We start from the raw sequence: 27,797 nt of genomic DNA, 5'->3' as shown, positions 1-27,797 counted from the left end.
AAAACATGTATGCTAGGGTTGTCTTTTCAACAGGCATCTGTCTAAAATATGTAAGTCATTTCCATAAGAGTTTGTATAATTATAATAGCATAAGACAGAACTTCCAAAGGACCAAACCACGTAACAGTGAATAAATAAGCTTTAGATAACCTGCTGTATTTTATATCTTCTGAGAGGGACTTCTGTATTTGTAAAATGTTAAGTAGAATGAATACTTACTGTCACACCCAGTGAGAGAGAACCAACCAGAGACCGATATTAAATCCACACAGGAGTTTATTACCAGCCAGGACCCGAGCTGAGCATCAGACTCGAGCCTCGACTGGGGGGAGATTAAAATATTTTATACACCTTTGAGGCCAACAGTTTCTAGACCCCCCTATGGGATAGAACTAGTAAAGCAAGCAAAAGGTACAGAAGCAGAACGACCTGCTGTTAGAACATTTGTAAAACAATAGTTGATTAATTGTTGTTTCTAAGAGACTCTAAGGGGAGGAGGTTTCTAAGCTTCCACCTTTTGAGCTCATCTGAAGGGCAGGTGGGTGGGTCATTCAGCAGCAATGTGGAGTCTGTCTTGCTAACTAGGGTCCTTCACTTACTATTGGGATATCTTCAGTCAGCATTACCAAAAAACCCAGAAATGTAGCAAGGTTTTAAGTGATGCATAATTGCCTCTGAAGTAGAATAGTTGAAAGTCTGCAACCTGCTTCGTTGATTATTAATGTGGCTATCCAGAACCCTTGCCAGGTCTTTAAAGGTAGCTTTCCAGTCTCAACAATTGTGGTGTCCCGGTTGCCAGCTCAGTCTTGCAGTTTGCCTGTTTCCTTGGTGCCCAGTGGCTCCTGAGAGGAGTCAGGCCCATTCTGAGATTCAAAAGCGCATTCATTAAGTTCCAACCACAGCACAGTCTTGGATGAAGACTCGTTTTCATGAGCTCTGCTCTTCTGCCTTGAGGAAAGACTGATAAATAGCAGGCATTAGGAGGTAGTTCAGCTTGCCTTGGACTGTCCACACAGAGAGGGACATGACCTTTCCAAGTGACACTCTGGACTCACTCACATCAAACTGGCAAGACTCAGTTTTCATTATTTCACAGGAGGAGGAATGAAGAAGCTGGTGTTCAGTGTATCATATGTCTGCTTCTACAACTTACTTTAGAAATATTCACTGTTGAATTCGTTTGCTACGACTGCCATGACAAAATAGGAATTGCAAGGAAGACTGTGTTAGCTGCCCCGCACTGACAAAGCATTTGAGATAATTGTTTTAAAAAGAGGAAATGTTTATTTGGGCTCACAGTTTCAGAGGTTTCTGTCCATGATTGATTGACTCATTGCTTTGGGGGCTGTAGTGATATGGAAAAGTTTTAGATAACTTAATAGATTGAATATTAAGGTAGTTGTAGAAGCAAAATAAGTAATGTGTTCTTTTAAGATTTGCTTTTCCCTGTAACTCCTTGTTTAAGGTGAGGATTATCTGACTCTAACTGGTAATTTCATTAATCTGACAAAGTTACCATGCCAGGGTGAATTTACAATGTCTATGGCCTATCTTGTGTCTGTGACTTGTAAATAGGAACTGGAATTGTATTTACATATCAAAGACCACTAGGGATGAGATAATGGCTAAAAAGGATATAAAAAGGGAAATGCTGAACAAAGGGGGCGCAGATACTGACCAGACTGGTTTCTGGCATTCCGCCCACTCGCAAGAAGAAATTTTATTATTTTATCCAAATTCTGTGTCTCTGTGTATTTCTTTCCGAGATTTCTGCAACAGTAGTAAAGCAGTACAGTGTGGCAGAAATGTGTGGCACAGGTGGCTGCTCATTTCTGGCAGCCAGGAAGCAAAGAGAGACAGGAAGGGGCTGAAGTCCCACAATATCCCCTCAAAAGCACCCCTTCCCATGACCCAACATTCTCCCAGTAGGCCCCACCTCTGCCAGTAGCACCACAGGCTGGTGACCGCGCCTTCAACACATAGGCCATCAGGGGACATGCCAGGTCCCAACTACAGCAGAGAATGGTCAGGCTGTAGCTACGGTGCTCAAAGTGAAATTCCAATACGCGCCTGCCATCTGAGCCAAGGTGTGGTCACTCCCCCTCCACATCTCTGAAGACCATCAGAAGAGGGTCATTGTGTTTTGTCATCAAAGTCTTGTGCTTTCCAATATATGGTTTTTTAAAAATCAACCAATACTCAGGAACATTTTGAGGATTTTTATCTCATTCTTTTTCTCACTTTTTAAGTTTAACAACGTTATGAGACTCCTCAGAATCCAAGTGTTCCCAGCTTTACAGCTACATTTCCTCCGACTTATGTGAAGATCTCTCTGCCACCTTAATACACGCAACAGACAGACAGGCTATCTCATCAAGGAAGGGTTTAGAGACCGCCTTGAACTTTTCCTCAAGGCCCTAAAATTTCTTTTCAAGCTGGGTTTCTTCTTTTTCATTTTTCATAGTAGTTTTAGGCTCATAGTAAAATTGAGCAGAATATACACAGAGTTCTCATATATTCCCGTCCCTCCACATGCACCACCTCCCCCACCAAAGTAGTGCCTTTACTAAAATCAACAAACCTGTGCTGATCCATCCTTGGACCTATAGTTTGCATTAGGGTTCAGTTTTGGCCTTGAACATTGCACGGGTTTTGACAAAGGTATAGAGTCATGTGTCCACCGTGATGGTATCATACAGAGTATTTTTATTGTCCTAGAAATGTGGGCTTCTATAGTATCCTGTTGCCTCTTGTTTTTGAGGACATGAGTGTGGGTGGAACTGGGTCGGGCAGCCTTGCAAATAAGTCACCTCCTACTACACCCCTGGAGATTTGGGTCTCCTGTCTGTGGAAGTGCAAAGTCTCTTTGTTTTTCTCAGTATTTTCACCTTCATGGTTCCCACGGTTTTCTCTTCATTTGTTCACTCAGCCTATGTATACAAAGCACCCACTGTGTGTCAGGCAGGCACTAGTACTGGATCTTTTGGGTAGTGGAGAAACAGAGGTGGTTTTCTTAGCTGATCCTGCTGAGCCTGCCTGCCTCTGCTCAGATGTGACCCTGGCCTAGGAGTAAGCTGTCAGCATCCCTTCTCTCATTGGTGCCATTGGTATTGGTAGAACTGATTTCATGGGGTCAGGGGAGGGTGAAAGAGGCCGTGTATGCAAATCCTTGCACAGTACCTGCTGCACAGTAGCTCCTGGCCTGTGCAGAGCTGGAAAGTGGTGTTTAGGCAGCTGACAACTTTGGCAGTAAAAGCAATAATCCTGGCCATGAACATGTACTCAGTCTAACTGACTCCCTGCCCAGGACTGTCCCCAGCACTTCATACACATTAACTCATCTCACTGTGTGTGCATGTGAGCCCTACTTATGCATGAGTTGATGCAGCTGACACAGTGAGTGACTTCCCCAGGGCCACACAGCTAGGAAGTGTTAAAGGCAGGACTTGAGCCAGACTGTCAGGCCCTGACTCTAGCTCTTAGCTGTGATGTTGGGCTACATCCCTAGGACCCTCTTCTTGGTTCCCCAAACTTGAAGAACTCAGTCAATGTTAAATGTAAACTCAAATTCTGTGATGGCTCCTTCGCTTATCACAGGCCCACAAGATCACAGCTGGTCAGGGTAAAGCCCTGTGAGAAACACAGATACCTGGTGAGGTCGCTGTGCTAGAGAGATCAAAACACTTGGGTCTAAAACTGGAACAAACTAAGGCTTTGAGGAGGAGGAGGAAAGCAAAGCCACCAGATAGAGAGGAGGCTTACGCTGAGAATGGGGAATAGAGAGAAGGAACGTGGAGCGTGGACAGGGGCTCCCTGGGCACAGGACTAGGGAGGTAGCTGGGGGCACAGGGAAATATCTGGAACGTTAGATTTCAAACTATGAACTTTGGGCTGGGTACGTAGCCCAGTGGTATAACTATCACCTAGCATGCCTGAGGCTCAGGGCTTTATCCCCACCACCACAAAAGCAAGCAAAACACACACACATACACACAAAAACCCACATAGATGAATTTCATTCTGCTGACAGTAGGGAGCCATCAAGGATTTGGAGAGAGAGGGTGATGCAGTTAGGGCCTTGGCTCAGGGTGCTTGCTCCAGCGGTGCTATAGGAGTCAGGCTGGAGGAAGTAGACAAGCAGAAGCAGAAAGATCCACCAGGGGTCAGTGATAGGTTTGCAAAAGGATTAGGACCTGTGGTTTAATGATTCTGCCCTGCCTTATACTCTTGATGCCAAATGTTGCCCCTTATGTTTAAAAGTATGAGTATGTGTACGAATGTTCGTAGAAAGAAGTCGAATTCTTTGTACGTAGGATGCCAGATGATAGCTATTACCTTCTTCCCAAGTTTTCTGTATGGTACAAATTTTTTTCAAGAGGTTAGGCATAAAGATTTTTATATTTTAAAAAGTAGATTTTTTTTCTACCTTTTAAAAATGAAAGTGTTTTCTTCTCCACTCCAAATGGCAGCATCTAATTAAGTCGCAGGTCAGTGTGTTGTGCTGACTGCAAAAGTCCCCTGGTAACCCAGGCAACCCAAAGGCAGTGGACACTGTGTTCTCCAAGCCTGGCCCAAGAGACAGACACCCTTGGCCGGGTTTTCCACCGGATTAGTCTGAGGAGCCGTGGTCCCAGACAAACTATAAATTGGGGTCGGCTGAGCCTTTTTCTCTCACTCTCTCTGTTCCCAGCAGTTTCACTCCTGGGCATCATCCTCCTGCTCTGGCTCCTTCATACATCAGTGGCATCACACACTCCATGTGTTTTAGTGAAATGTCGAGTACGTGCAGAGAAGTGTGGTCCACAGTGCTTTCAATCTGCTCGTTCTCCATTCCTGACCTCCTCCGGAGAAGCTCACACCCTGCCTTGCTTCTCCAAGCTCAGTCCCTTCGCCTATCTGTTCTCTCACTCAAGCGCATCTGGAAAGCCTACCTCACCCAGGGTGGCCGTGGCAAGGCTGCCGAGATGGGCAGACCCTCAATGTAGCCACAGTCCCCGGTGAAGCCAGGCAAGGACCCAAGCGATGGCAAGACCGACCGTGGAGGTGAACCACGGCACGGGAAGCCACGCAGGCAGAGGAGCAAAGAGCACCGAGCAGAAAGGCTCTGGAGAGGAGGTGATGATGGAGGCAGGGCTGCACATCTGTGCTGTGGGTGCCGAGCGGGAAGGGAAGTCGCTGCTGAGAGACCAGCATGTTCAATGTTCCAAGGCCCCGAAAGAGACAAAGTGGGCCACATCTGGGTTACGGCAAGCAGCTCAGTTGACGGATGCAGCGTCTCTGAGACGTGTGCACCACTGTCACAAGGCACGTTGGTGGCTGCACATCCCAGACACACCAGGCCTTCATTCCTTTACAGTCTTGGGTCCACGGTCTGTGCCCCTTACCTTCCTGGGCTTGACCTGCTTCCCGACCCCCACCCGCTCCCTGTCCCGACTGTGCCCTGCCACAGCCTAGCCCGAGTGTTCTGCAATAGAGGAGAAAAAATCCACCATCTCCAAAAATGCCTCGGTGTGTACAAGGCAAGACGACCAGAAGAGTGTCACATAGTGCTAGCTGTGATGAGGAGGATGAAGGCGGTTGGTGGTATACTAAGTCTGTTTTTTGATTATTAAAACAAAAGGATGGAGGCAAGATGCTTTATAAAGCGAAGGGGTTTATTTCTGCTCACAGTCCTGGAGGCCCAAGGTCCAAACAGCATGGGGCAGGCTTGGCGAGGGCCCTGGTAGGGTGGGAATGTGTGTGTACCTCTGTCAGTGTCGTCTCTGTCCCTCTCCTTTTGAGCCACCAGGGTTCAATCACGGGGGCTCCACCCTAACAACCTAATCTGATCGCATCACTTCCCAGAGGTCTTCCCTAAACACAATAGTGAGATTCAGTTCTACCGTCTTAATAAATGAGCGTAAGACTCTGGAGATTAAACTCCTGCCTTTGTCCAGGGGAACAAACCGTATTCAAACACAGCAGATAATGATGGCGACCATGGCCTCGTAGCCTGGCCTCTCCTGCCCAGAGGAGAGCCGATCTCTGGATTGAACACCATTGGGAGGAGCAGATCTTGGTGTAGACCCCACAAGGGCAGGGCACTGGTGGGAGATGAGAAGGAACCAGGAAAGAAGAAAGCCAGAGGAGTCATCAGAATGCTGTTACGTCATTTCTGGCAAGACAGACTGAAGACTGCCCAGGACAATGTCTGAGCTGACTGGCAGCCACAAGCCTGGACTCCAAGTATTTGCTGTGTGCATTGGTCACTAAGCTGTGTAGTATCCCACCTGCAGAGTGGATATTTGCTCAAATGTGCACAAATCTGAGCAACAGCACTGCAGGGAGAGCCTCCCCTGGCATCGAGGGATGGAGGTGTCTGGAAGACAGAGTTCCAGCTCTGCAGGGCTGGGAGCAAGCAGCACTGTGTCACTCTGCTGGCTGCATGGTTCTCTGGTTCTCCAGAAGTTTACAGGGATCCCAGAAGGCAACAAGCCACCCCGACACTTGCTGGTCCCTGGGGTATCAGAAGTAAGGAGGCCACATTCCTGGCCACACACACTTGCTATGGAGTAGACAAGGAGTAGCGAACAGAGAGACCTCTGAGACCAGCTGTTGTTTGTCTCCTCTGAAAATGTTTTTTATTGGGTCAAATTTCTACACTTATGGTATGTGTGTTTTTACATTTTTTTATGATAATAGGATATTGCATCCTCATCGGAAAATACAAAAAGTTAAGAGTCAAAAATAGAGGGGCAGGGATTTAGCTCAGTGGTTCTGGCGCCTGCCTTGCAAGCGCAAGGTCCCAAGTTCGATCCCCAGTACCAAAAAAAAGAAGAAAAAATAGAATCACTGCACCACATGGGGCTGAAATCTCAGCACTCTGGGAGGATGAGGCAAGAGGATCGAAAATTCAAACTCAGCCTAGGAAATACCAATTTAGGAAGATCCTGTCTCAAAAACATTTTTTTAAAAAGGACTGAGGATGCAGCTCAGTGAGAAAACCCTGGATTCAGATCCCACTGTCACACACACACACACACACACACACACACATCACTGACATGACCACTATCCAGTATTAGTTTGCTCTGCCTTTTGGTTCAGTTCCTTCCCTTTTGCCTCATTTACTGTATATGTATATCACATGAACATATATTCATGACATGATTTATTAAATTTGTACTATGTTGGAGCTGGGAGTGTTGACACGGGAGATTAGGGCATGGTAAAGCTGTCTGGTGAAGTGGGCGTGACCCATTAATCACATGACCCCAGACACATGCCCCAAACAGCTCCCAAAGCCCGGCACGTGGACTTCTCTCAAAAACTCCAGGGCCCGGGATTTAGCTCAGTGGCACGGTGCCTGTCTCCCAAGCACAAGGTCCTGAGTTTGATCCCCATTACTGAAAAAAAAAAAGGCACCTGCCTTGAGAACTTGAGGGGGTTTTCAATAGGGTGCCTAGACCTGGCCTCAGCCTGAAGCATGGGATCCCAGCGGCACCTCTCAGGACCCGGATGTAGAAGTTATCCTGGGTTTCCTCGAGGTTTGGACTCATGAAAGGGCACAGATGCCAAGAAGAGGTTGCTGTCGTGCCTTTCCTCATAATAGCTTGTCCTGCTTCCTCTAGGGTGTACTTTGTCTTGATTTTTCCTCTTACTTGGCCCAAGCTTGCTCTGCTGAGCCACTTTCTTCTCATTCCACTTTTATTTTTTCAAATAAACTTTGCCACTGCTCTTTGCTCATTTCATTCATCTCTTTGCTCTAGAGGAGAATAACCTGAAATCTAACTCCAGAAGGAGAGGCAAGCGACCTAAAATCCAATAATATTTATTTGGCAAGCCACTTTAAGAAGGTACCAGGTAGCATTTTGGTGTAGCCATCCAGGAAATTCAAAAACCAGGAGATTCCGATAACAGTGGTACAAGCCTGTAATCCCAGCACTCAGGAGGCTGAGGCAGGAGGTTCACCATAAGTTCAAAGCCAGCCTGAACTACACAGTAAGACCCTGTTTCCAAAAAACCAAAAAATTAATTAATCTGTATTGTTTCAAACAACTGAATTGTATAATAGCTTTATAACCTATGTAGTATTTTTTCACTTATCACTGACAGTTTTCCTATATTATTAAATACTCTTTGAAGACATTTCCTTTCATTTAAATACAGTGAGATTTATTCTTTTTGATGTATAGCTCTGAGAGTGATGAAAATACACAGATTCGTGTACCAAGCCACCACCATCAAGGTACAGACCAGACCAGGACTTCGCTCCCTGTCCCTCTAACTTGGCCCCTCTGCCTCGTCCTGACACCCGTTCCCCTCTCCCCAGCAGCTCCTGACCTGCTCTCTTTCCTACAGCTCTGCCCCTCCCAGAAGGCTGTACACACGGAGCCACACAGTGCACAGTCGTTTGGTCTGGCGTCTTCCCCTTCGCATAATGATTTGAGTTTCATCCATGCTGCTGCAGGCGTTATCAAGAGTTAATCACTTTTCACCGCTGAGCACTATTCCATTGTGGAGATGCACCCAGTTAATTTATCTATTCCCCAGTTCAAGGCCATCTGCATTGATACGCATGACTTTTACTTTTGGATGATATTCCATCCTACAGCTACACCAAAGCTTAGGCAAGCAGGTCTAAACAGTTCCAATAAATATGTAAATATTATTGGACATTTGGATTGTTTCCTTACCATATGTAGCCTTTAAATAAATCTCTTTAGATGGAAGTATTTGCATATCTGATATATATGTATATATTATATGGTATACATATATCAACCACCCTGCATTGTACACTTCTGGAGATATAGAAAAATACTGAAAATACAAAATACTGTTCTATTAGAATTTTCTAAATTTTTTTTTTTTTTTTTGGGTACTGGGGATTGAACTTGGGTCCTTGCGCTAGCAAGGTAGGTGATGTAACTACTGAGCTAAATCCCCGGCCCCTCTAAATATTTGATTGTATAAGGTTATGCAAGGGACCATGGAGTTAGCTCAGTGGTGCCACTGCCTGCCTCACAAGTACAAGGTCCCGAGTTTGATCCCTGGTACCAAAAAAATAAAAATTTTTTTAAAAAGATTATGCAGCACTTGGGGGGTCTCAAGACTTGGCACTATCATAAAAGCAAGAAAATCAAAAATTGGTTTAATTTTAAGGCCACAGATTTAACCTGCAAACAGGACTAAATTAGTTCCTTGTTTCCAGAATCCTGAGCATGAAAAGCACTGAAAAATGACCTCAGGACATCATTTTACCAGACAGAAGCATCTTTGGGGAACAGGATTGCTTGGCAAATGCAGAGCGGGACGGAAGACAGCACAGGCAGGTGTGGCTGGCAGCTGCTAAAACAGCACAGCTGAGATCACATCTGGGAGCCTGAAGCCAAAGCCACTAACAGAGCCGCGAGGAGGGTGGAGCTGTGTGCTGTAGAACGAGGCGGGGCTCCTCTCTCAGCCGCCGCCATCGCTGACCTGAAAATCAACCAGGAAATAGAAAAAGGGTCAGTACTGGTGTGTGTCACCTCCCCTCCAAAATACACACGCACGCGGTAGAAAATGTTCACTAGGGCAGAAAGTTATAAAGTCTCAGAGTCCCTCCATTCCTGGTTTCCAGAGAGAATCGCCGCTGATGATTAGGACTGTTCTTCCAGGAAGGAGACAGACGGACACACACACACACACACACACACACACACACACACACACACACACACCCCTTTTTATTTAAGCACATGAAATCTGCAACTTGCTTTCTCTGGATTTTTTAACAGACATTACTGAATTCTGTTAAACCAATGGAAACGTGAATTTAAAAAATCATGAGGCCATCTAATGTTAGATTGAGAATAAATCCGATGCACTGGAAGAGTGGCCTTAAAAATTCCTGATTCGATTTGAATGTTGGTGGCACCTTTATTTGCAGAAGGAAACTCGCCCACAAGTTTGTGTTATGGCTCCTCCTGCTGGACATTTTCTATGCTTACACTTCTGGTTCAATCCCAGACCTGGTTCACTAATTTTGCTCTTAGATAGCTACTTAATATAAGGATAGGTATATTTTGTACGAAAATACAATAATGTAGAACTAAACACAGTCATATTGAGAGTCTCCTGTTAGCTTTTCCTTTCCTCCCAGAAGTAACAACTGTTAGAAACTTGGAGTTTATCTTCTCAGACCTATTTCTGCCACTTATGTCCAAACAGAAACATCTGTGTTCATGTGCTGAGTGTCACTTTGTCAAATTTTAGCTAATAAGCTTTTCTCACTGACATGAGGTTATACTTGGGGTCAGTTTTATGCACCATTTGTAGTTATTCTGGTTTTTAAAATTCTTGCTATTAAATTTATAAATTCAGAAGTCTGATTTTCAGATACAACATTTATTTTTAAGTTATGAATTGTGTTGTTCTAGTTAAGAACCTGCTGAGCTCTGACAACTTTTTATTTTTTTTCCTACTAGCAGGGATGGAACTCACAGTTTCTTCACACTAATACGTCACCAGACTTTTTAAAAATGTATTGTTTTGAGACAAAGTCTCACTAAATTGCCCGAACTGGACTTGACCTTGTAACCCTCCTGACTCAGTCTCCCAGAGTGCAGGGACAACAGGAGAGCATTGCTATGCCTGACTCTGACAACTTTTAATGGCTTTTCACATTTATTTAATTTCCTTGGCAGTTTTTAGCTCCAGTTATTTGAGGTTAAAATGTCTAAACTGAAGTTTTATAATATTACATTTTCTTTTTATAAATACTTCAGCTTTCTCTAAACAAGCAAAGAGTTCTCAAATACTTGATTCCAGTAAACCCCACCAACGTGTGCGTGGCTTTGAGGTTGCAGTTTGGATTCGCCATCCCTGCTCTAGCCAGTTTGGGGTCCCTTCATCTCCCTGAGCCTGAGCGTCGTTGGTGAGGACCCTGGGCCCACATTCCGGGTAGGCGACCCAATGAGGCGATGGTGACCACAGAGCCCCGGCTGGAGACCTCAGCGGCCCTCATCCTGAGCAGGGCCTAGATGGCCTCCCGCCCCTCGGGACGGCACTGTGGACAACAATGGGCTGCACAGAAAGGAACTGCATGTGACCTACACCGCGACAGGGTGCCCTAAAGGAGACAGGAGGAGCCGCACGGGCCCGAGTGACCCTGCAGCCGGAGACTACCCACACCCGGGCCACCTGAGGCTCTCGCTCAATGGGCATCTGTCCCCTCAAACCCCAGACAACCTTGCTGTCCTCCTGCCAGCCAGCTGAGGAGTGGATACAAAGTTGCAGTGCACTTCAGTAAGGATTCCCAGGAAAGAAAGGAGGCCTGAACCCAAATATTTACTTACGAGGCGAAGGCGCAGTCAGGATGAGTGCTGTGATCCACGCACATCAGGAGCTTCACTGGTCTACAGAAAGAAAATCAGGGGGTTGTGTTTGGTTTTGATTTGATTTTTTTGTTTTTCTGGTAAGGGGGATCGAACTCAGGACCTTGTGCTTTCGAGGCAGGCAGTGGCACCACTGAGCTAAATCCCCAGCCCTTGATTTGATTTTTGAGAAAGGGTCTCACTATGTAGTCAGGCTGGCCTCAAACTTGTGGTCATCCTGCCTCAGCCTACCAAGTGGTGGCATTACTGACATACACCACCATGCCTGGAAGTGTTTAAGGGATTATTTAAATAACTCACATCCATCACATATTTATGGTGCACCTGAAAATTCTTGGAGATACAAAGTCTGGATCCTTGAAGGATATACAAACTATTCTTTTTCAAAAGCCAGCCTGTGGTACTGCTCCCCTATAGTCCCAGCACATGGGAGGCTGAGGCAGGATGATCGATCACAAGTTGGAGGCTAGCTTGGTCTCCGTAGAGAGCTCAAGGCCAGCCTGGGCTGTATAGTGAAACCCTATCTCAAAAAATAAAACAAAACCAAAAATTAGGTAGTATTTATTGTGTGGCCCACAGCGCGCTTCCTCTGATGACTAGCTCGCTTTCCAGGAAAGTATGCGAGGCAGATATTATTTTGGGTTGGCTTTTTTGTTTTGTTTTTTGCTTTGAGACTGTATCTCACTGGGCCAACTCAGGCTGGTGTCAAACTCCTGGGCACAAGTGATCCTTTTGCCTCTCTTGTGCATGATTGATCAGATGATAGATATCTAGACAGACAGACAGACAGAGATGGCTGTTGATTGTTTTATGCCCAGAGAAGGCATTGTGCTTACTGAATACTCAGTGTGACTCAGCGGAAACCAAGCAGGAGGTGAGGGAGCTGACCTTTGTCACCCTTTGTGATCTGCTCTCTGCTCCTCAGGAGCAATACAACCACCACCTTCCCGATGAAAGGGCTCCGGGGGAGCTGAGGGGGGAGGAAGGTGCAGGGACCTGGGACAGTGGGAGCTGAGAGGAGACCTTGGACTCTGGCCCAGCCTCTGCCAGGTGGCCCAGTGGCCTGCAGAACACACCTCCCTGGAGAGGTAGCCGGTAACCATGGGAACTTTAGCCACAGTGGTCTTCATCAATGAGCTGTTGTATAGTAAGAATTCTTTTTTGAAATGTACTAAAATTCTGGGGTTTTGTTGTTGTGTTTTAGGGGAGACAGGGTCTCACTATGCTGCCCAGGCTGCCTTGGCTGTCCTCAAGCCCTGGGCTTGAGCAATCCTCCTGCCTCAGCCTCTGAGGAGCCAGGACTTTGGGTGTATGACACCACACCTGGCTTGAAAACACACTGCTTGGATTCAGGCAGGGGGTGGTGACTGACAGGGAGGCTGGGGAGACTCTGGGGGTTGCTATGTTCTGCTTCTCTTCAGAGTGGGGAGCAGCCATTGAGACAGGGTCTCACTAGTGCAGGCCATCCTTAAACCTGCTATGTAGCCCAAGCCAGCCTTGAGCTCATGATCCTCCTGCCTTGGCCTCCCGAGTGATCACAGGTGTGCGTCACCACACTTGGCTGTGTTCTACTTCCTGACCTGAGTGCTGGCTGCATGTTGAACTTGTGAATATTCATCCACCTGGATACTTTGTATATTTTCTAAACATAGGTTATGTTTTCTAAGTATATTTGCTTTGTTTTGTTTTTCAAAAAGGGGTGATAAATAACATCTAACATTTGAGTTCCCCAAGAGCACTGTCAGTGCTATATGAGTGAAATGGTACAGAGGACAGAATAGACTCTTGGGCTCCTTCCCATGAGGAGGTGTGCAGTGGGGACTCTGCTCAGCCGGCAGCATAATGGCGCCCTTGGAGCTTTTAGGAGGGAAGGAGGGGAGGGATGATGATGTCATTTCCACACGGACACACCCGCAGGCTCGCAGGACAGCCACTGAGGGCCTGCACACCAAAGGCTGAGACAGAGGGCAGAGCCAGGTTCTGGGCCCAGGGGAGGGCTCACAACTACCCCAGGGCTAGTCAAGCTTTCTTAATGTCCAAGAAGAAAGAAGGCCCTCAAATGACACCCAAGTCTCAGTATAAAAAGTGCGCAGTCCTAATGCCCACAGTAAATGCCGCGATTACTATTTTCTCACTGGCTTATGGTCTCCTTGCATCTGTCTGCACTCTGTCAAACTCCCACCTCTGGGTCTGTCATCGACGAGGACCCCACAGGGACCCAGAGTGGAAGAAGCGCACTCCTGTTCTCTCTCTGGCTGCTCCACAGCAAGCAAAGTGAGGAGGAGACTGACTCAGGCTGATACAGTTCTCTGCCTGTCCTTTCGCTGCCATCGAAATGGACTCTGAAGCGGGCTGGGCCCAGGAAGAAGTGCTGGCGGGAGGGTCCTCCCTGCCACACCTCTGGAGGGCGCCGGAGAGCTCAGTGTCACGGCCTCTGCGGCTGCTGCTCGGCAAAGCCCTTCAAACTCCCATCGTTGGTCACCTACGTGTGATCGTTAACACAGCTGTGCCGGAAGCCCAGGGCCTCCAGTCTGTCTTCCAGGATCTTCACGCTGCCCTCTCCACAGGATTCCCTAAAACGGAAGAATGTGTTTCCAACACTGAATAAACAAAACGAGAGGAGGGAGAAGGAGAAGAAAACGCTGATTCTACCTGGACTGAAATTTCTTAAGAACACCTGCTCCCGACTTCCTTCTCTCAGAGAAGGGAAAGCCTGTGGGCCATTAGTGCTGCTTCCAGTAAACACACAGCATCCGAGGGTCTGAGCTGCTCTCCCTCTAGAGTCTGCATAGTGTGGTTATTACCCAGCCCAGACACAGGTCCAAGGTGAGGCCCAGGGGGTGCATGAACGAGGCTACGAGCGACTTTGTTCAATCTACGGAGTATTAACTTTAAACTTTAGGTAACAACAAATATATGCACTCCTTTAGGTATTAGAAAATGAAAATAAAACAAAAAATTACCCCAAATCTCACATCCCACACCCCTAGAGATAGCTGCTGCTGACATTTTCATGCACGCTGGCACCCACTTACCCGCAGTTTTCCCGTCATAATTTTTGTTATCTGTAGTTAACCTTGCCCCAGAAATAGTAAGTGGAAAACCCCCAAGATAAATGATTCATCAGTTTTAGATTGCATGATGAAATCTCCCACTGTCCCCTTCCCAAGGACATGAATCAACCCTCTGTCACCAGCAAGTCCACACCGTGTGACTTGTTTGTCAGTCACTTAGTGGCCTTCTCAGTGATCCGGTGGCCCGTCGTGGAGGACAGTCCTTGAGCTTAGATAATCCTCTTTCTATCAATAATGGCCCCAAGCAATTTGGTGCTGGCAATTTGGATATACCCAGAGACGCTGCACTGTGCTTCCTTGAAGTGTATGGGTGAAGGCTTTAGACTTCATTAGAAAAGAAAAAAAATCATATACTGAGGTTGCTCAGTGCTATGGGAGGAGCACATCTATCCATAAAAGTGTGAAAAAGGGAAGAGAAATTTATGCTGGGTTTGCTGTCCCTCCTCCAGCTCCAAAAGTTATGGCCACAGTGAATGATAAATCATTTTATCTCACCATGTAGGCATGAGTACAATTCAGTAAGATATTTTGAGAGGGACCACATTCATATCATTTGTTTTGCAGTGTATTATTATTATTGTTCTATTTTATTACCAATTATTATTGTTAATCTCTTATTATCCCCAATCTGTAAATTAAATTGTATTATAGCTATGTATGTATAGGAAAAAAATGTAGCCTGTATGGGGTTTAGTACTCTCTGCAGTTTCACACTTCTGGGAAGTCTTTTGGGTCAGGTTCCCGTAAATGGGGGGCTACTGTGTATCCTTCTAGGCTTTGTAAACATATATGTTCCCATGAGGATGTTCAGATACAGCAATGGCACTCTGCTAGCCAATGTGTTTTGTTTCTGCCAACACACACACACACACACACACACACACACACACACACACATATCTTTCTCTGCCGTTACTGCTCATCCCTGCGTGGTCTCCCTGACATAACAGATCCTAACTCAAAACAAATTCCTTCTGTGGAAGACCTAATTGATTCTCACACTCCAATGCAATTTATACTCCAACAAACCTGGTTGAAAATTCATTGTCATGCACCTTCTGAAGCATTTGATTCCTCGGCATAAATTTCTACCAACAGGGTTTCTGGTAGCAAAATTTTGCATCCATTTTCAGGTTCTCCCTACGTACTGCCAAATTACACTCTGATTGATCATGGGAACGTGCATTTCCCACACTCTCACCAAAAGATTCTCGCCCTCTTGATGCCTCAGGTAAGCAGGGAGCACTTATAAAGGCATAGAATGTCAGCTGTGGCCAACAGGCACAGTGCTCATGTCATAGACAGAGCCCGGCCTGAGTTTATGTGGACCAGAAGGTAAACAGCCTCCCTGTTATAAAATTGGCAGACAGGTGGTGTACAGAAAGGAAATGAGTAATTGGAAGAGGTTTCCACAGAAGTTGGATGCCAGGCATTACAAGAAAAAAAGCAAATAAAGTGTTCAAAGGCATAATTTTTTAGGACTTTGCCAAAATATGGGATGATTGCCCAGAAAATTGTTGGGTTTTTTTCAGTAAGCAATAACAAGGAGCCCCCAGGATGCCTAGACCCAGAGAAGAGTCCATAGTTACATTACAGTTTCTTTGAATAAAGGCAGACAAAGCCCTGCTAACTTCAATCAGACATTAATCACATTGTTTTTAGCTCTCTTCCTGTGAGTTTTTTAGAAAATAAATTACATTACATATACCAGAGGCTTACCACTGTTATAAGATACATGTAGATAATAAAAGTTACCACAATGAAACGGACTAATAGATCTGTCATTTCATATAGTTACTTTTTGTAACAAGAACAGCTAACATCTATTTAGCAATAACCTCTAATACAGTACAATTTTATTGACTACAGTGTTCCTGCTGTTCCTAAAATATGAGAAGCCCAACACCCCTACTTTCTTGGCTCATGACCTGCAACTGTACTTTTGCCTGTGGCTCAAACTTACCAGCAGGTGTTCTGACCCTTTTGTACCTTCTCCTGCAGCAGAAGTGCTGAGCTAAGATGACAGTGAACTATAGCACCCTATTCTCAGTAGAGGTAGTGTCAAAGAGTAAACTTTAACAGATCCATTAAAGGAACAGGTAAGCATGACTTCTAGACAAAGAGTAGCTTCTCACAAGAAATAAGAACACCACCATGCATCCTTCACACTGCAGTAAGTATCATCTGTCTTCGGGAAAGGGAAATGCTGATCTTGGTGTAACTTGTGCAATACGTAGTTTGCAAATTTATTGCAGACTGTTGCCTAAGAGCTGGGGAAGGGTAACGCCCATTATATGGTGAATCTTAGCGAGGGCGGGAAGCAGAATTTGCTGAGGTTCTCTCGGGACACATGTTTAATGGCACGTCCACTCCTTGGGTTGGACAATTCTATCCTCCAAGTAGCATCTGTGCTCTGAAGAACGAGGCCTCAGCTTGCCTCCGAAGGCCCATTATGGCTGCTGTAGGCTGACGTCTCATTGAAACATTACTGAACCTGATAGGTTTAACTTATTTTGCCTTGAGTTTGTGCTCGGAGTGTCCTTTATTGGTTAGACATATGAGTTCAGCTTCCATTTATATATAAACTCAAGGGGTTTCCCAGAGAAATATGAATCTTAGAACTTTGTTCACCACGTTATCTGAAACCCAGTGGTGGAGCTGGTTGTTCTCTGAGAATAAAATCTTCATCTTGTAGTCCCTGGGTTGATTCTGAAGACCCTGGTGAGGGGCTTTAATGACCAGAAAGAGAAACTGGCTTTGAACTTCACATACACATAAAGAACTCACCTAGGGCCAGGGATTTAGCTCAGTGGTTCCACCACATGCCTCACAAGCGCACGGTCCCAAGTTCGATCCCCGGTACCAAAAAAACAAACAAACAGAACTCACCTATCCAAAACTGCCCAATTCACTCAGAAAGGAACTGTGTTCCTTGGCTGGATAAAGGAGGTTTTCCCTCTCAGATCAAAACTGGCTAGTGGCATTCCCAGAAAGTAAGGCCTATGTCTCTATCAACCGCAACAGAAACAGAAGCCTGGCATTTCTCCCAAATTGAAAACGTAAAATGGACCTAACTATAGCACAGCCAAGAAAAATATAATTACCATCATTGATAGCACAAAAACTTACACATTAGGTCCTCCGATTTCATGCATGACCCAGATCTCTATTTGTGTGACTTTATCCTTCTGCAAGTAGGGAATTTCAAAATCTGCAAAAAAACTGAGACAAGGAGTTGTTTTTGTTTTTCCGTTTTGCACTGCATCCCCAGTGCCCCAGCCTGGAGGAACATTTCTAAAAGTTCTAGGCAGTGGTGGTGAACCTATGGCACACATGCCACACTGGGCATCCGGAGCCTTCTCCGTTGGCATGCGAGCCAAATCACCCCCAGCAGCATCGGATATTCAGGTTTAATTGCAGTGTCGGCACTTTGCAATAAATAAGTGGGTTTTGCATTGCAGTTTGGGCCCTCGGTTTCACCATCACTGTTCTAAAGCAATATTATACTTTCCCTTTTTGTCTTTTAGTTGATTTGCAAACTACCATTCAAAACAGTTTTAAGGGTTTTTTTTCTAACTTTTTTCCAAGAAACATTTAATTTAATATCAAAAGTGTTAACACAAAAGGCCCAAATTCAATGAAGGAACACATTCCCCCATTAACACCGAAGGCAATGCCCCTAACCTGTGCCTGTTGAATGGGATAAGGGTTTAATAAAGTTCACTACAGAAAAAAATAATGCAGTGATCCTCATCACAGCCAATATCCTTATTTAACCTACTTGTGAAATAAATGTTTATAATGCTTTAAAAAGTTTAAGTTGAAATGTGATACCACTTCTCCACAGTTGTACCATCCTTAGTTAAGATTATCTATAGTAGGGCCAGGGATTTAGCTCAGTGGTTCTGCCACCTGCTTCGCAAGCGCAAGGTCCCAAGTTCAATCCCTGGTACCAAAAAAAAGAAATTATAAAAAAAAAAGATTATCTGTAGTTTTTGCAACCATTCAAAGAACAAACCATTGATTAAAACTGGATTAACGGGGGCCAGGGATGTAGCTCAGTGGCACCGTGCCTGTCTGGCAAGCACAAGGTCCTGAGTTTCGATCCCCAGTACCACAAAAACAAAAACACAAAAACAAAAACAAAACACATTGACTTAGGTGCCATTAAGTAATACAGAGCCCTACACTAAATGGTTAAATATCTACTACTTTACCAACATCTATTATTTCTCTCATGACTATTAAAGTTGGTTCTTAGTCAATAAACCCTTTAAAGGCAAAGTTTCCCTCATTTGAGTTTTGACCCAGAAGTTCAACAACAGTCATGAAGTCCACAGTCTTACTGACAAAACTGATACACAGTGTCTCTAAGTCACTGTGCTCAAGGCTAAGAGTGATGCATATTCCCTTTTTACATTTAACTGGAGTTTTACATGTTCAATTCATGATTTGAATTTTTTCAATCCTCTAAACTATCTGAAGATATCATGTGCCACAGACTCAAAACTTCTGTTTCTCCCTCAGTTTTCTTCAAACAGAAACATTTCTCAAGCGTCTACATGTTCTAGAAGAGGAATTTTTCAAACGTGCCCTCTTCTTCGGAATAGTCCGAAGGTGTCAGACCTCTGAAGCAAGGGGAAGAGGGAGACCAAGGAGCTGAAACACGAGGTTCGTCTGGTAAGTTTTACATTAACCATTACAAAGTGGACAGTATGAGTGTGGGGGTTCTTTTGCCCAAAAAGCCTGAGTGGGAATGAGTACTTGGCTGTCCTGCCACAGCCCATCAGAGAAGTTCTGATTGAGGAGTAAGATTTGTTTACCGATCAGGTGTAAACTTCCAGGCACTCAGTTCATCTGGGGCTTGTTCCAGTTTGCCCTTAGTCTGTTCCAGTTTACCTTTCATTTTTTAGGAAAAACCAGTTGTTCACTGGGTCTACCATTCTTGATTTCAGTTGGGCCACATTTGGCTACTGGACTTGTGTGAGGTACTGGATTTGGGGTGCACACTTGTCTGCTGGTTTCCAGTCCCATTACAAGGTGTTTTCCCTGTGTACAGACTCCTGCTGCTGCTGCTTCAGCCTTTCTTTGAACTCCCTTAAGCCAGTTACATCGTTTAAGACCTGTGCCTTGACCTCCAAAGCTTGATCATATGCTTCCTACTCTTTCCATCTTAGAATTAGCTCATCTCCCGCCGTAACTTTGAAGTCTGTCTGTTTCTCTGTGGAACCTTTCTGGAAAGAGGTTCTTCATTGGTCATCTTGAATTTGAGGAGTCACCTCCAGGGTGTGGCTGGGTCCCTGGGAGTGAAGGTGAGGGAGGCCAGAAACAGCTTAACCGGGATGGGGATTTGAGGCAAAAGGGAACAGCTGCGGCCTCACCCAGTCCCGGAATCTGCTGGGGCCCCTTAACTTTTATTTTAGGTTACTTATTCATGCATTCATCAGCTACTAATGGTTTAAGTGTACAGACCTGGTTCTGGTCGCCAATTCCTTCAACTGTTCTGCTTTCCCTGAATTTACAAAGGCAACCATTACAGTATTTGTTGGTGCTGGAGTTCTTACCCTTTGATGGGATAGGCTCCTTTTGGCTCTGAACCATTCAACATCACATAGATCACCCCAGAACTATCCCTTGAATACTGCAAGAAGAGAGAATCAGAATCATTTTTAGCAAGCTAAAACATGTCTCTTTCCTGCTATGAAACGAGTTCTTTTTTATCGATAATTCTCAACACGGGAAAATTTGGTATTTCACACAGCAAATAGGGAGGCAAACTGGTTTACTTTGCAAGCCAATTGCTTTCAAATGTCAAAAATTCATAGAGTCAGTAATTCCATGTCTCAGCCTCTAACTATAAGATGATCTGTACTGCACAGCATTGCATCTGCTGGAGTAAACTAGGTCAAGCTGCCACAACAAACAGCCACAATAGCTCAGTGTCTTTAAACAACACTTTCTTTAAGCTCACACTGCATGTTTACCACATGCCCACTGGGGTCTTGCTCAATGTGTCTTCCTCAGAACCCAAAAGGAGAAAGTTTCCACATCTCTAAAGTTGCTCATTGTCCAAGAAGGAATCAAATGGTGACAGATCACTGAATGGTTCTCGAAAGCTTCCACCCACAAGTCACACAAGTCCCTCTCACTCGTACCTCATTGGTTGTTGTAAATTGCATGGAAACAGCAAACCATGGGTGCAGCAGACAAATCAGAAATATTTGGTAAAGAGTGCTAAGGACCACCCCGAGCATTGTGCACAAAGATTTGTACTGCAGCACTGCTTTTAGTACCAAAATACAGTAACCAGTTTAAAACACCCACATGGTACTTACTTACATGTTTGAAATATTAACCAGTGATTAGCAAAAGTCTACACAGTATTTGCAACAGCATAGAAGTGTTTGTCTTCAAAGCAAAATGCAAGATTAGGTGGACAGAGCATGAACTCTACTAGGTTAAAAATAAATAAGCAGCATCAGGGATATAACTATGTAGTACAGCACTTGGCTACCACTGGGAAGGCCTTGGGCTTAACCCTAGCAACATAAAATAAGCAAATAAATAAGCAAAAGACTAGAAACCCCCAAGAAAGAGAGCTCCAGAGAAATTTCCAGTTCAGAATACTAATGGAGCATATTACTTCCCTCATAAAATTTTATACTAGAATAAAGGTGAGACGAGAGTGAATTATGTATCACGGAGATACACAGTGCTGGATTTGCTCTCTAGAAAAGCGATGCCCAATATTAGCTGCACCAAAACAACGATACGGCCCATGTCATCCATGTGTCATTGCATCCAAGTTCTAACAAAGTCAAATCCTCAAATGCAGAGGTCTGATGATGACTATGCTAAAGGGATTGCAGTAAGGTGGTAGAAGCAGGTCCAATTCTCACTTTTATTTTCAGCAATTTGTCATTCTCTGTCATGAAAAGCCATTGAATCTTCTCTACTATGTCATGAAGGACACATTGGAAATAAATTAATAATAACCAGGTGTGGTGATGGACACCTGAACCCCAGTACTTGGGAGGCTGAGGCAGGAGCCATGAGTTCGAGGCCAGCCTGGGCTATGTAGTGAGTTCAAGGCCAGCTTGAATTACATGGCAAGATTCTGTCTCAAAAAAAAAAAAGATAACTTAATAATTGGACTTGAGACAGCAGTAGAGCTCTCACCTAACATGTGTAAGGTTCTTGTTTTAATCCTCCACACCACACACAAAAAAATAATACTACTAATAACTTAATACTAAGTGAATATTTACCTGCTAAGGTTCAAACCCTCTACACACACTAGACTGTCTCATCCTCCAACTCCCCAGCATATTCTAAGGCCTCAAAAACTCAAAAGCTGTGGGCCCTATTATTAGTTTCCCATTATAGCAGTGGAAGAAGTATCTGATGTCTGGCAAATCTCCTAAGTAGAGGATCTGGCTCCTTCACAGAGAACGTGGCTACATCCCCTGGGTTCGCGCTGTGATCCCACTTCAGGTGATGACTTGGCCACAGCCTCCCAGGGGAGGGGCCCTGGCTACCACGGCAGCTGGCTGGAATCTGCTGTCCAGATGACACCTACAGGAAGAGGAGCTGCCAGGAGAGCACAACCCGACACAATGCTTCCTGCCTGGTGGGGACCCTTCGCCTAGCTCCCAGCTGCAGCCACGGTCTAGGGTTTGGCTAAAGTCCCTTTGCCCTGACTAGCAATGGACCCAGTGTACAGCTGGAGTTCACAGTGGAAGAAGGTACCAGAGGGACACGATATTCCTGAGGGGGCAGGCGCCAGAGCTCACCCGGCGTCCACCTGCCTCTGGTCAGTACATTTAACACTGCGTACTCTGCAGCTCTTGACCAGGCACTGAGCTAGGGATCTAAACCTCTCGTTTCCAATCTTTACTCTAACCCTGGTGACAAAAAATGAAAACTGTAATCCCCGGCATTTTATAGCTATTGATAACTATTGTCGATCCTGGTGACAATATTTTCTAAGAAGCAGGTCTACCTTAAGGGGAACATTTCTAGGTCTTAGCTCAGCCATAGCCTCCTATTGTCTCCTCTTCCACTAACATAAGTTTGTGAACATTTCTGAACCATACTCCCAGATCTCAGGTGTCACAAGGTCTTTCACGATGCAGGGATTACCCAATTTTACATACCAATAAAAATATCGCCTGAATTTAAATAGTAATAACAACCATGACATAATGGAAATAGTGACTATATCATGTCCTTATTTCTAGGTAACATTTACTGAGTGCTTTTTCTGTGCCAGACCTTGCTTTAATTTACTTTCTTAGCTAGGCATGGTGGTGCATGCCTGTTATTCCAGCTCTTAGGGAGCTGAGGCAGGAGGATTGTTGGCTTGAGTTCAATCTCAGCTGTGTTGTTGCAGAAATCTCAGAAAGAAATACACAGAGACACAGAATTCGGATAAAATAATAAAATTTCTTCTTGCGAGTGGGTGGGAAGCCAGAAACTAGTCTGGTCAGTATCTGCGCCCCCTTTGTTCAGCATTTCCCTTTTATATCCTTTTTAGCCATTATCTCATCCCTAGTGGTCTTTGATGTGTAAATACAATTCCAGTTCCTATTTACAAGTCACAGATACAAGATAGGCCATAGACATTGTAAATTCACCCTGGCATGGTAACTTTGTTAGATTAATGAAATTACCAGTTAGAGTCAGATAATCCTCACCTTAAACAAGGAGTTACAGGGAAAAGCAAATCTTAAAAGAACACATTACTTATTTTGCTTCTACAACTACCTTAATATTCAATCTATTAAGTTATGTAAAACTTTTCCATATCAGTGTAACACATTCAAAGCCAGTCTGGACTATATAGTGAGACCCTGTCAAAAAAAAAAAAAGAAAGAAGATCTATATGTATATTATTTTCTTAAATTCTCTGAGCTTTATGGAGCAGAGAGAAGAAATTGGGATGTCGTAGAAGTGGAAAGTGAGGCTCAGACAGGTTCAGTAATGGCCTGGGCACCCAGGCTCTGAACCCCTGTTCTGTGTTCATGAGTCACGCATGCTCAGCCCCCAGCCCCTTCCCCAGGATTACCTGCATGGAGGCCCTCTTCCAGTAGGAATCCACAGCGTTGTTTTCACAGTCTTCTGACGTAGGGCAGGATTGGTAATCGAGTCCTACAAATCAAGTAGACAAACACATTTCATTTCAAAGATTGTATCGCGGAAGAATTAATTTTTAACATCAGCCTGGTTCTGCACAATGCACACAGACCATTAACCCTGCCCTAAGCCCCAGTCTCCCGTGATGGAAAGTGAGGGCAGTACGGCAGAGCTACGCCCAGTCGGGAACCCAGGCTCTGGGGTCCTGCGCCTGACACTGCTCTCTGTTTCCTAGCCATTCAGCCTTCCTTACCCTTGCTGTGCCTAGTTTTTTCATATGACAAAACAGGGATATTTTTCTAGTTAGTATTTTCTTTTTTTTGGTACATGTTTGCAGCACATAATAATTAAATTACTCGTGGAGAGTTGGTACATGTACATAACACATCTTAATTCTTTTTTCACCCTTTTTCCCTCCCCTCCTGCCTCTCCTTCCTCTTTTGGTCCCCTCCATGCCACCCCCTTAGTCTGTCACAAGAATTAAATGAGTTAAGATGCATAAAGTCCTTAGACCAGCACCTAGCAAAAGATAAGTGGTCTCTACCTACTATCATTATCAATTACTATACTGGACCTCAGAATTTGAGGGGAATCAGTGAGATAAATGCTCATGAAAATATCCAGCACAAATGGCAAATGCATGGTAAAAGGAGCCCTGGATTTTCTTGTGATGTGTATAGGAGTCTTACCAGAGGCATTTTTCTGTCGACACCAACTCAAGAAATCTCCAACCCGACCATACAGAACATCACACAGAGGCATAAAGCGACGGGTGTTCTCCGAATAGCCAGCAACGAGGAGGTGGTTATTTTCCCAGAACAGGGACTAAAAGAAAAAATTAAAATACAAGGTAAAATCAAAACAGACTACTTAGGCACAGTATCATCAAGACAAGTCAGGCAACCCATTTCTCATCCAACTCTGGCTTGCTGCAGAATGACAACACTTTCCTATCTTTGTCTTGATTTACCCATCTGATGACTGCTACCATCTCTCCTCCCTTTACTCCAAGGGTATCATGTAACTATTAACGAAGTATGTTCATAGTAGTACAAAATACCTTAGTACATGTAGTAAAATCTTCGATTTAAAAAAGGTTACAGAGCTGGGAGCTATAGTGCACACATCTAATTCCAGCTACTGCGGAGGCTGAAGCAGGAGGATGGGAAGATCAAGGCCCCCCCAAAAAACAAAAACAAACCAAGAGACTTGGGTTGGAATCTTGGAATCTTGTCTCTGGTGTACACATGTGTGTTCTTGGCCAAGGCATGTAAACTCCCTGAGTCTTGGTTTCCACACTTGGAAAATGGAGAGGATGAATCCTTTTTCCACATCCACAGCTATGATTAGAATGATATGCAACCACATCAGAGAACATTTCCTAGAGTGTAAGGTGTAAGGTCCGCCAAAAACATTACTCTTACAGTAACCCTTATGGTCTCCACTGTAGACAGTGTCTCCATATAACAGTGCAAATCACAGTATTCCCTGCTCAGTGGCTCATCTGATGAGCTACCTAGTCACCAGGCTCTGCCCAGACTAGAAGGTCTTCAAGGTGAAGCTGTTTTTCAACATCCTACCCTTAACCCTCAGCGTAATCCCTGGCACACAGAAGTAGCCAGTAAGTATTTCCTGAGCTCATCAAAAAGCCCACAAAACCTATGAGAGAGATAAGCAAAAATTATGCTTCTCCTTTTTACCAAAAGGGAGGCAGTAAGATTCAAAATACAATGGATACCCTAAAATCATGTTCCTAATCTATCCCACTTAAGACTTCATGGTTCTATTTAATTGCCTTTATAAGTCACACACAATAAAATCAGATTGTTACAGAAATAAAAATGCTATCCGTCTTTAAAGCCAAGGTACTATTCTAAGCAAGCATTTTATGGAGATTTTCTCATTTATTTTTATTTTATTAGACCTTAGAGTGCAGGCACAATGTAGACCTGTGGTTTTCTTAAAGAAACTAGTACTGAATAAATACCATAGTGACACCCCTCCGCAGGAGAGATTCTCCTGGGAGAACAGTGGCACTGAGGGCTTTCTGAATTATTCAGGGCAGTTAGGACCAGTTAGGCTGGAGGATATGCAGAACTGGCCGGATGTGGAGGCCCGGTGTGAACGCTCTGGCCATACCCTGAAGTCTCGTGGAGATTCCTGTACTACCTTGCTGACCTGGGAAAGTTCCTTCGGTCCACACGTGGGCAGCACATCTAGGGTGACTGCTGGGGCCAAAGCTGTCTTGGCACCAGTGAGTTAGCTCAGCACACATCTTCCCAGTGCATTGCTTGACATTCCCGAGACACTGCAGGCTGCTGGGGGCAGCTGAGCTCACCCTCAGCTGGCCTGTGCACCCTCTATCAGTACAGAAGGAAGGCGGTGACTCATCCAAGACGGTGTAATTACCTTGTCTCTGGGAATGGGGTGCCTAGACAGGTTAATGAAGAGGTCATAGTCCGAGGGGAGCACAGAGCACGGATCTTTGTCCAGCACCACTCTGAAGGCTTCCCAGATGGCTGTGCAGTTCTTGTCCCTGTGCAAAAGTACATGTCAAAATAAAGCCAAAGACGAATGCTTTCACAAGCGACTCTGTGTAAGTGGACTGCAGGGCTACTGCTCACACAAAAAAGACAACAAAGGGTTCAAGCGACAGACTGAGAGATCTGACACTGGGAGTGTTTCTCAGGAGGTGCTACAAGCCTTCTCAGAGTTAGGAACAGTTTTGCCCTAAGGTCACAAGACAAGTGGAAAAGGTTACAAATGAGAAGGTGACAGTTTAGGTAAACCAGACCGCCTCCAGGCACTTTTCCCCTCTTTTAATTGCTGGGGATTGAACCCAGGGCCACGCCTGTCCCCAAGTCCCCAGCCCTTGTTCTCTATGTGGAAGCCGGGCCAGGCTTATTATCCAAGTCTGGCTGGGCCCAGGGCCAGGTGAGGCCAGGGCAGAAGGCAGCAAAACCCAAAGAGAGCACCGGGTGCAGGGAACGGCTTTGCCCCTGGTAAAGCAGAAAGCATGGCCGGTGCTGCCAGCTCCCAGTCTTGGGGTCCGCATCAGCTTTTGGGGAAACTTCCTGCAGCTTTGGTCATGTTTCCTTTCTACACTAGGTGGGGGTAATATCGATGTTCCTTATTCCCCGCTCTTTTCTATTTGCCTGAAATGAGTCACAATAAAAACAACCCGCACATGAAAAAGATATGAAAACAGGAAAAGAGAAAGGGTTCCCAAGAAGAAAGAAAAATCAGTACGAGGCACAGCGCTGTTAAGAAAATAGAAAACTTAAGGCCGGGGATTTAGCTCAGGGGTTCCGCCGCCTGCCTCGCAAGAGCAGGGACCCAAGTTCCATCCCCGGTACCAAAAGAAAAGAAAAGAAAATTGCAGCTGTGCCCTGAATACTGGGGCTGAGGGTCCGGCCAAGCACTGGGCGGAGGCAGGTGTCTTTCAGTCCCACCTCTCCAGCTCGGGCTTCTAGACTTTCCACACCACACACGCACGCAGGCAAGAGCCCCTCACCTCTGGACCACACAGTGCCCTCACCTGGAGAACCCAGCCCTGGAGACCCCCCCTCCACCCGCAGCACACGCCTCTGCTCCAGGATCTGCGGTCCCTGAGCCACCCCTACACCTTCGCCGCCTCTCACCCGGGCTGCGGGCTCAGCAGCGTGATGTACTCGGCGCAGCGGCCCAGGAAGATGCTCTGCAGCCGCGGGCTGCTGCCCTCCCCGCCCCACCCGGCGTCCGCCGCCCGCCCCAGGGGCAGCAGCAGCAGCAGCGCGAGGAGCGGCAGCCGCCAGGGCGCGCGTCCCGGGCTCGCCATGGGAGGATTCTGATTCCCTGGACTCCAGCACTTCCTGCCCCGCCGCCGAGGGCGGCTCCCGAGCGCGCTGACCCCAGGAGCCGCTCCCCGTCCTCCGCTGCAGTGGGGACCAGAACAGCGAGGAGCATCACTCGGGCCGCACGGTTGCCTGTGCGTGGAATCCGCGAGGACCACGCCGAAAAGAAGACTCGAGGCTGGCAGACGGGTGAGAATTTCCATCCTCCAGAGACAGATTTTTCTGGCTCCAAACTGTAGCGACGTTGAAGATGTCTTCTTTCAGGGAACAATAACCACAAAAGCTAATATTTCTTAAATTGTTTCTATGTGACAAGCACTCGACTTACTCATTTACGTTCATATCTCTTCTAATGAGGATTTTTTTTTTTTTAATTTAAGCAAACTTTTTTTTTTTGG

At 45.4% G+C, this 27,797-nt stretch overlaps 1 protein-coding gene and 1 pseudogene across 4 annotated transcripts; both read right to left on the bottom strand.

The window, feature by feature from the left end:
• Window positions 1-258: 258 nt before the first annotated feature.
• Bst1 (bone marrow stromal cell antigen 1) lies at window positions 259-27,797 on the bottom strand. 4 transcript variants are annotated; one of them, XR_002395856.2, is made up of 10 exons: window positions 27,208-27,683; window positions 25,976-26,102; window positions 24,256-24,391; window positions 23,499-23,581; window positions 19,996-20,072; window positions 17,561-17,653; window positions 13,844-13,930; window positions 11,319-11,378; window positions 9,244-9,459; window positions 259-960 (listed from the first exon to the last, which is right to left on the bottom strand). XR_002395856.2 is itself a non-coding variant. In XM_004847508.3 (9 exons), exons 1-9 carry the CDS (start codon window positions 27,600-27,602, stop codon window positions 9,351-9,353), a joined length of 1,167 nt encoding a protein of 388 aa, XP_004847565.2. In that variant the 5' UTR covers window positions 27,603-27,683; the 3' UTR covers window positions 6,657-9,350. The 4 variants fall into 4 exon arrangements, 2 of the variants coding, with proteins under 2 accessions (XP_004847565.2, XP_021115917.2); XR_015441282.1 differs by lacking the exon at window positions 259-960 and adding an exon at window positions 6,657-7,988 and having other exon boundaries at window positions 27,208-27,684; XM_004847508.3 differs by lacking the exon at window positions 259-960 and having other exon boundaries at window positions 6,657-9,459.
• On the bottom strand, window positions 17,671-19,989 carry LOC101720647 (pre-mRNA-splicing regulator WTAP pseudogene; annotated as a pseudogene).

This window comes from Heterocephalus glaber, unplaced genomic scaffold, assembly GCF_053883595.1.
Source record: "Heterocephalus glaber isolate CG9 unplaced genomic scaffold, H.glaber_assembly_v1.0 deba00001509, whole genome shotgun sequence".
Lineage (NCBI taxonomy): Eukaryota > Metazoa > Chordata > Mammalia > Rodentia > Bathyergidae > Heterocephalus > Heterocephalus glaber.
The sequence above is the reverse complement of the archived record's forward strand: the minus strand, read 5'-3'. Positions and strand labels throughout refer to the sequence as shown.

Excerpts from the sequence above, each read along its gene's own strand:
- Bst1 (XM_004847508.3), bottom strand. The coding sequence starts at position 27,602 with ATGGAAATTCTCACCCGTCTGCCAGCCTCGAGTCTTCTTTTCGGCGTG. Across the intron at positions 20,073-23,498 it reads GGAAGAGGGCCTCCATGCAG|TATTCAAGGGATAGTTCTGG; the intron begins GTAATCCTGGGG and ends CTCTTCTTGCAG. Across the intron at positions 9,460-11,318 it reads CCTGACTGCGCCTTCGCCTC|GTCAGCGATGGCGGCGGCTG; the intron begins GTAAGTAAATAT and ends GTTGATTTTCAG.